We start from the raw sequence: 8,403 nt of genomic DNA, 5'->3' as shown, positions 1-8,403 counted from the left end.
TTGGGAAGCATTTGGACATGCTTCAATATCTGACGCTTTAGGCGCCCTTTAGCGTCAGTTAGATGACGCCCTAGGATCGCGTGTACCCTACCCCCAGACCTAAACCTAACCGCGTCCTCTAACTGACGCTTTCCTTTAGCGTCAGTTAGATGACGCCGTAGGATCGCGTCATGTAAGTGACGCTAAAGGGCGCCTAAAACGTCAAATATTGAAGCATGGTCAAAGGTGACGCCTTGGGGTGAGAATGCGTTGAATTTTACTATCATTTCAGTGATGTAACTGCTTTATTTACACTAATAACCCCTATTTTTACATTTAGATTAGGTTACATTTTTTGTCATGCTCACTTTAGGAATTCTTTAAAAAACATACTGTCTAAACTCACTTTGCATCTAACATGGATTAAAGCTCCAGGAAAGATCGTGTCAGGAAGTCATTTATCTCCGTATGGGAAGAAAATTAATATTATAATTTCCTGTGAATGTTTACAGTGAAGCCTGATGCTTCAGGCACCTAAAGTATCCAGTGACAATCTTAAGGAAAGATTTCATTAGAAGTCCTGCTGTTTTTTTTTTTTTTTTTTTTTTACTGTTCTTTCAATTATGGTTTGTGATGATGTAGTGAAAGACACAAACAAGCAGTCTTATCCAGGTTTATCCTTGTTTGGTAAAGGGAGCAATGTAATGAGCTGATGTCTATGGCTCTCACACAAGCACACAATGAGGGAGATATCGAGATATATTTATTTAATTGGTTGATATTTTTCATAGAATCATATACAGTAGATAAACACAGGAAAACATATGTATAATGAATGGATATCTAACAAAATAAATCAAAATATTCAGATATAACAGATAATTTATGACACTGTGATTACAAACCATATGGCTCACAATGTCATTCAGTAGCCAAAATCTTTATACAGAATGGACTTCAAAAACCATTAACACTTGAAAATTAAGATCAATCCACGTTTATTAAGTCATCAACATTTTATAGAAATAAACTCTTTATCTTGTCAGTATTCAATATAAACAAAAATATCTTGACCCTGTTTTCTATTTACGAGAATTAGGCAGCAAGCTACAGTAGGTCTGCTCACAGTTATAGAAATACACATTTGAAAATAAAATAATTTTTTTTGTAAGATTTTGGAGAGTAGAAAATGATTGTATTACTAAGGCACTTTGAGAATTGCATTCTTCTTTTTTTCCAACTCCAAATTACTTAAAAGATATCAACTGCATCATGCTAATCCAGCATGTTTAAACAGTATGTACCACCAACCCAGGCAATGCCATATGGGAAACTAATTTGATAGAAAGCAGAAATATTTGACTGATAAATGCTCAAATATGGAGCAGAAGCAATAGTTTCATGAATTTCCTTGAATATAACATATTATTATTAGAATCCATTACCAAGCAGACCTAGTCATTAGTAGTATGATTCTCATTTATTGATGTATACGTGTTGATTCAATCATCGATACAGAGACATGCTCTTGCTCTGATAAAGGTACATGTAACCGTCACAAAAGAGTCGCTTTGCCACACCTTCCATCTCTCGAGGCACTTTATTTGCCAGCTGAGCCAGTGACATATGTAGGTACTGGCCAACCTCTGGACATGCCCGCACTTCTGGAATGTTATAGCCATTGCTTTCACCTACAAACAGATAAGTTTGTGATCTAACGTGCATACTCACCAAATGTATTGAATTCAGTCCAAGCACACATTCACTTACCAACGCGGTCAGCCATACTATCAAAGAAGATCCAGTCAGTATCCCGAGGTCCGTATTTGACGAAAGAAACGTAGTGGCTGGTCTCAATGCACAGCACAGCAAACAGCTCTAGTTTCTCTCGTGGAGGAGTGCGTGAATCAGTCCCTGAACTCTGTGAGTAAGAGAAGCCCTGAGGAAGATGCAGGCTTCTAGTTTTGTGGCATCGACGCTGCTTGTGAGAGTGAACCTACATAAATCAATTCCAAGATAGTTTATGATTATGTTGCAATAAAAAGTAGAAACAAATATTTATTGTGAAATTTACAGGTCAAGTTGCATGCTTAAATGTGGTTTTAACGGTACCTTTTAACATATATATATATATATATATATATATATATATATATATATATATATATATATATATATATGAAGAGTTCAGATGCAAAAGCCTCTAAGTGCCATTTGAAATTTTCTTCTAGAATGATCATTTTTATCAAGCTTGTATATTTAAGTTCAGTGATTTCACTTAAATGGCAATGATAATTACCTATTAATTGTTATTTAAGTGAAATTACTGAAATTAAATATACAAGTTTGACAAAAATCATCATTAAAGGAGAAAATTTCATATGGCATTTAGAGGCTTTTGCATCTGAACTCTTCATATATATATATATATATATATATATAAATGGTAAAGAATATTCAGATAAATGCTGAATGTTTATTTAACACCTTACCTGAGTGGAACATTTCAAACAGAAATATTTGAATCCTGTATCACTAAACAATGTGTCTCTGAAGCACTCAGCACATTCTTCATTTGCTAGCTGACCACACAACACACACGGCTGAGGACCTAAAGGACAAATGTACATTAACACACACCTCAAATGTCTTGTAAAAGAAAACCCAGGAAATATATTAACAGGAAAGCCACGAGACATTCATTTGACAGACATTTAAGACAAGTTACCATCAGCGAGAAGACCTGTGATGTCCAGTTCTGTAGAAGGAATGATTTTTGGAAACATTTTGAAGCTCTTCCCTGAGCGAGGCATGGTAAGAATCAGACAGGCAGGCACCTGGAGGAATAATAACAGTTTGAACATATAATAACTTATAAATCTAGATTGTAGATCCATTTCAATGAGACATCGAGAAAAACACATACAAGTTGTCTATCCATTTGGGTCACACCAGAGATATTTACGCAGAGAGAAACAGTACCATCTGCAGGTCATGCACTGAATGTCCAAGCAAAATAGGACAAATATAGAACTGAAAGCAGAATCTCAAACAAAAAACATGCAAAGAGACGAATGATACCTCGGCTAGTTTCAGACTGTTGCTGAAAAACGAATGTTCCAGTAGCTGTTGAACTGTAGGCAGGACTAAATGGTGGTTGTAATCCATAAAGATTTGGTAGTAGTAACAGCTTTGCTCTTTATGTCCACTTTCTGATTGGCTGCTGAAGGCAGATTAAGTGATACATACAAATATATGAAAACATAATCTTGTATAAACTAGAAGGCATTCTCTTGCCAATACATATTTTGCAGAAGTGATCTACTAATCTAAAAATGAGTAGGAAACAAGAAACGGTTTATACGCACACTGAAATATTGTTTTCAATGGGTAGTTAAAGGTGACACAATAGGAACAGAGATTTGGTGTAATAATATATTGGGTAACACAGTTTACTTGTTAGATATATTACATGTACTTACCATAGTAATAACAGTAATTATGCATAATGCAACTAACCCTCAACCAAATCTCAATGCTACCCTAACCCAGACCGATCTCATGAAATTGCATGTGTATGACACGCCAATTCGTATTTCCATTTTTGGCATGCTATCAACACACATAATCGCTTTTCAGCGTGTTTATGAACGCCGTTGACTTAACGTTATTACTGTATATAAATAACTAAACCTACCCATCACTGGGGTTAATAGCATTTATGAGTGTTCCGCTACCACCCTAGGAAAAAAAAATATCGCTCCCCAGTAGATCTACATTTTGCTTCATTTCGCTCGGACATTTAACGGCGTGTACATACACGAGGAATCACTCGGACATTAATGGCGTAGGCATACATGCGGATACACGTGGCAAAAATAGCTCAAAATGCCTACAGATAACACGCCACTTGACTTGAAATCTGCGTGTATGTTTACGCAAAAGTCATGATGTCAGGTTGCCTAACCCTACAGTAAGTAGTACATGTTATTAATTAATATTATTAATTACTTAAATGTATAATTACACTGTAACAATGACACTTTAACATAAAATGTAACCATATATTGATACTGAATGGGTGAGTTCACCCAAAAATTAAAATTATCCGACAATTTACTCACCCTCAAGTCATCCTAGATGTATATGACTTTTTTTCTTTCTGCCAAACACAATCAGAGTTACATTAAAAAATATTCTGGCTCTTCCAAGCTTTATAATGGGAGTGAATGAACTCCAATGGTGTTTGGCTGAAAGAAGAAAGTCCTATTCATCTGAACATCACCAGGTAAAAGGGGATTTTTGATATCACGGGTGAGTAAATTATGGGGTAATTTTCATTTTTCGGTGAACTCACCCTTTAAGGGCATATTTAGCCTTGGTCACTTCATGTGTTTTTATTGATCAGATAGCTTAAAACTGTTCATTTTCCATTACTTTCCATTGGTAAAACCTGATCAGAGAAAACACATTAAGTGAACAGGTGTAAATAGGCCTTAAAATATTACCAATTCTTTTTTGTTTAGTAGTGTTTATAAAAATAAAAGAGTTGGGACTATTTATTTGGCACTACCTCAAAAAGTACAAAGAAAAGTTAATAAAATCATGAAGGAAGCAGAATAGCTAAATTCCTTAAGATTCCCGTCCCTATTCCCTACTGAAAAATACAATAAAATCAATGAAAAAGTGCCCCACCAGAGTTTAAGTGGTGGATCTAGAGAGAGAATCTCTTGCATGATGAGAGAGAGGAACTCTTCAGGATCTGTACACATCAAGAAAAACACTATGCTTAGTCCAATTCCATGAAACAGCCAAGAGATCTTTTATAGATAATGAGATATAAATAATTTGTGCAAACAGCTGTGTAATATTTTGGATCTATGTTTTGATGACTTGCAGAGAAATGTAAAGTTGGACATTTTCCTTCAATATTCTGTTTGAAATCTGACATAGTTAACAAAGCTGAATGCGGCTATGACATCAAGAAGAAAGCGTACCCTTCTCATCTGTGGTGTAAGTGGGGCAGCGTTCCCGATTTTGTAATTGCTTCCGAAGATTCATCACACTGCAGTCTGGTACAAAACCATGCCTGTAAATATGAGAGAATATGTGGTTATTCGAGCTCTCCCATATGTATATATGTGCCTGTGACTGAAACTTCTTTCAAATTTCAATTTTACAAAAAATAAAATAAAAAATTCAATACAAAGCTGAAATCTCACTTGCGGAGAGGATTGACAATGTTTTTCAGTAGGATGTTTTGAATTTTTTGATCTTGTGTAGACTTAAAAAGCAGAGAATCCAGAACTGATGAACAGGAAAACACACTGGATGAAAAAAAAGAAAATGTTGATGTTCATTTTACTTTTGTAATTGTTAATGGCGCAATTCAAATCACACTGAATAACACTACATTCATTAAAAGGTTTTCTGTAAAAAAACATTACATTTTCATGTAATCACCAAAGTGTATAACTCTTTCATCTTCAACCAAGGGTCTATAAGTTCTAACCTGAACAGGGCAGAGTCCATATAACAGGAGTTGCAGTGACCCTGAATGCCCTTCATCTGACCAATCAATCGCTTTGGCACATCTTCTGTACTAATAGGTGGTACATTCTCCTCATCCACATATGCAGATGTTTTATCTGTTAGATAGAAAAAATAAAGAATGAGGCACAAAAGTACAGTTCCATAAGTTGCACTACAGCATGTGATGACATATTGTGGGCATAATCTACCAGTGCAGTCCTTGAAAATGTTTCAGTGTCTACTGCTAAACACCTGACACACACGTTTCAGGTACGTTGTTATGTCAAAAAATCTAGGTGAGAACTCATTAGATAACCAGGTCTTACCAGAGTTTCCATTAAAACCCTTCTCCTTTGCATCAGAGAAACGATCATCAGGCCGACAAGTTGACAGTTTCACAAATATACCACTTTGAGGAGGACATTTAAAGTATTGTTTTCCTTTATATGTTCCATCACTCACTCCCTTGCCTTCCTCCTAAGAACAAATACATAGATTTTTAAAAGAATTCAACAATTGGCTGGCTGATGAAAAGTGATAAAGTATATTATTGCCTACCACTTCCAGCAAAACACTCTTCTCAGGATAACCAGGTAAAAATCCAATCCAGCGGACAATTCCATAAGCTATTTTTTTCCCTACAATAAACTGCACTAGGGAGCCAACAGAAATTTCTTCAGAATGAGGAACACCCCCCATGTCTGGGCTTTGAGAAGTGTCCATTTTTTCAGTTTCATCTGATCACAAATAAACAAAAGCAGAAGTATTTTAAGAAACTAACTCATTTATATTGAAAGGATAAAAAATAGTGTTCATGCATGCCTATGTCCTAATACTTGTGTTATAAGTACATGTGGCGACATATACTTATGTTACCTTTATTTAACAGCTCCTCTTTAATTACACAATCCAATGGGACTAACAGCTCTCCTCCTTGCTTCCCCTCTTCATCTTTATCCTAAGAAGAGGAAAGTTTTAGGAAATCATTTTGACCTTTTATTATATTAAAACTCATCTTTGTATGGCATTGTTTTTCTTATGTAAACATCTTTATTTAATAATCAGTGTTTTGATGCAGATCTGTAATATTCTTTTAATTTAAATTTAGTTGACCTGTTGTTAGTAAATTTATGCAGCTGTTACATCTCAAAATTTCCCTCATGGGATTAATAAAGTATATCCAAGTCTGAGTTTTATCTTCAGCACTAAGGAAAGTGTTCAAAGAGAGTGTTACAGAAATATTTCACTCAAATATAACATTTCTGTTGTCATTTTATCACCCTCATGTGTGAAATTCTTCAAAATTTCCACAGTAAGAACCACAGTAAGTAAACTATTTATTTTTGGGCAAACTATTAATTTGGATCACTCTAATGAGAAGTCAGTACTCACGGTAGATATAAGAACCATTTTACCATCTGGGCTGTCCTTTATATCCATAACCATACCATGGTGTGCATTTTTGTCACCAAAAAAGGTTACTCTGTCTCCAACATTAAGAGGCTCAGTAGATGCCATGACTGGGGAAGAATGAGTAGATAATGGTGATGCTAAAGGTTTATGATCCACTGGTTTGATTCTTGTAAAAGGGGCAAAAATGCCTGAGTTTTGAGGACATGTGAAGTAGGTCTTGCGGAGGAAGGAACCATCATTTTGACCTTTCCCTGTATCTTCACCCTAAGAACAGAAAAGAATATAGGACATTCATATTACCCTCAGTAGATTAAGCTCATTTGCATTGCTCAACTTCTTTAACACAACTACCATTCTTACTCACATACACAAACTACTCACCAGCAGTTCCACCCCAAAGAAGACTCCTGTAATATGTCCAAAGATACAAGAATTGATATTTCCAATGTATCGAATTACACCTTTGAGCCATTTCCCTTTATACTCCACGTAAACCTGACTGTTAAAGGACAGATTTGAAGCCTCCTCTAAAGCCTTAGGATCGCTTAGTGCAACCATTCGCTCTTTATTGGACTCAAGAGCCAGCAGAAATTCTGCTGATCTGAGTGACAATGGTCTCAGTAGGAGTATATCAATGTCTGTATGCATTGCTTTGCCCATACAAGATACAGGTAAAGGGTTTGTGTTGTTTCCCTTTTTCCATTCCGCATGTAGATCCTTATCAATGAAGCATATTTCACCAGCTTCTATGAACCCCATTGACGGTTTTGCAATTACAATGAAGTATATATTCTTGTCGGCTGAAGCCATATCTTATGTCACTCGGAAAACTGAAGTATGACAGATCAGGTTGACACCAGTGTTTCCTTAATGGGCAAGGGTCTAGCACTGGAGTCTTCAGTTATTTGCTCACTTCGAGCAAAGCTTATTTTTCCCGTAGAGGAACGTCATTCAGATACCTCCAAGTTAACAAAAGTTAGTCATTTAAAACAACTGCGCCGGTAGACGAAAGAGTTGTGTAACGTTAGACACTTCCAGCAAAACAGTTAGAGATAGTGCGTTTTGTTTGTTAATAGTTCATTGATATATATATTGATCTGGTATGGCTGATGAAACTAACTTTTTAAATAGATGAACTAGCTACTCTGAAGCGAAATCATTAAATTAAAAATTCCCAATTAAATTGAACAAACATTCGAGCTTATTATATGCGCATCACTTACCTAACGATGTCAAACATAGTACTTTCGATTTCTGTTTCCAAAAAATAATCTCGTAAAAAAAAAAAAAAAAAACTATAAATCTTCTTTCAAATAAGAAATACACCTAAAAGGTTTCTAGAATAATGATGTGATTGTCGGAAGTTTAAGTCTAAATGAAACTACTCTGTTGACGTCGGTCTGTAAAGTTTCTTACAACCAGGCGCAGTTTAGAGCTCAAAGCAAAACTAAACTAAAGAGTCATCCCTTTACAGGCGTG

The 8,403-nt window shown here is 35.5% G+C and overlaps 1 protein-coding gene across 4 annotated transcripts; it reads right to left on the bottom strand.

The window, feature by feature from the left end:
• Positions 1-720: 720 nt before the first annotated feature.
• Positions 721-8,340, bottom strand: cyldl (cylindromatosis (turban tumor syndrome), like). 4 transcript variants are annotated; one of them, XM_039670117.2, is made up of 15 exons: positions 8,148-8,340; positions 7,306-7,423; positions 6,904-7,188; positions 6,388-6,469; positions 6,070-6,248; positions 5,838-5,988; positions 5,492-5,627; positions 5,202-5,306; positions 4,977-5,068; positions 4,675-4,741; positions 3,061-3,202; positions 2,708-2,816; positions 2,472-2,590; positions 1,750-1,975; positions 721-1,670 (listed from the first exon to the last, which is right to left on the bottom strand). In XM_039670117.2, exons 1-15 carry the CDS (start codon positions 8,162-8,164, stop codon positions 1,486-1,488), a joined length of 2,013 nt encoding a protein of 670 aa, XP_039526051.2. In that variant the 5' UTR covers positions 8,165-8,340; the 3' UTR covers positions 721-1,485. The 4 variants fall into 4 exon arrangements, with proteins under 4 accessions (XP_039526051.2, XP_039526037.2, XP_039526043.2 ...); XM_039670103.2 differs by having other exon boundaries at positions 7,306-7,883; positions 8,148-8,297; XM_039670109.2 differs by lacking the exon at positions 8,148-8,340 and having other exon boundaries at positions 3,061-3,199; positions 7,306-8,140.
• Between the last annotated feature and the right edge of the window lie 63 nt (positions 8,341-8,403).

Source organism: Pimephales promelas, chromosome 8, assembly GCF_988280905.1.
Source record: "Pimephales promelas chromosome 8, fPimPro1.hap1.1, whole genome shotgun sequence".
Taxonomy (NCBI): domain Eukaryota; kingdom Metazoa; phylum Chordata; class Actinopteri; order Cypriniformes; family Leuciscidae; genus Pimephales; species Pimephales promelas.
Note: the sequence above shows the minus strand (reverse complement) of the source record. Positions and strands in the feature narration are given on the sequence as shown.

Coding starts and splice junctions, on each gene's coding strand:
- cyldl (XM_039670103.2), bottom strand. CDS start 7,734: ATGGCTTCAGCCGACAAGAATATATACTTCATTGTAATTGCAAAACCG. Junction 6,470..6,903: donor AAATGGTTCTTATATCTACC/GTGAGTACTGAC, acceptor TCCTCTTCTTAG/GATAAAGATGAAGAGGGGAA. Junction 2,817..3,060: donor ACAGTCTGAAACTAGCCGAG/GTATCATTCGTC, acceptor TTATTCCTCCAG/GTGCCTGCCTGTCTGATTCT.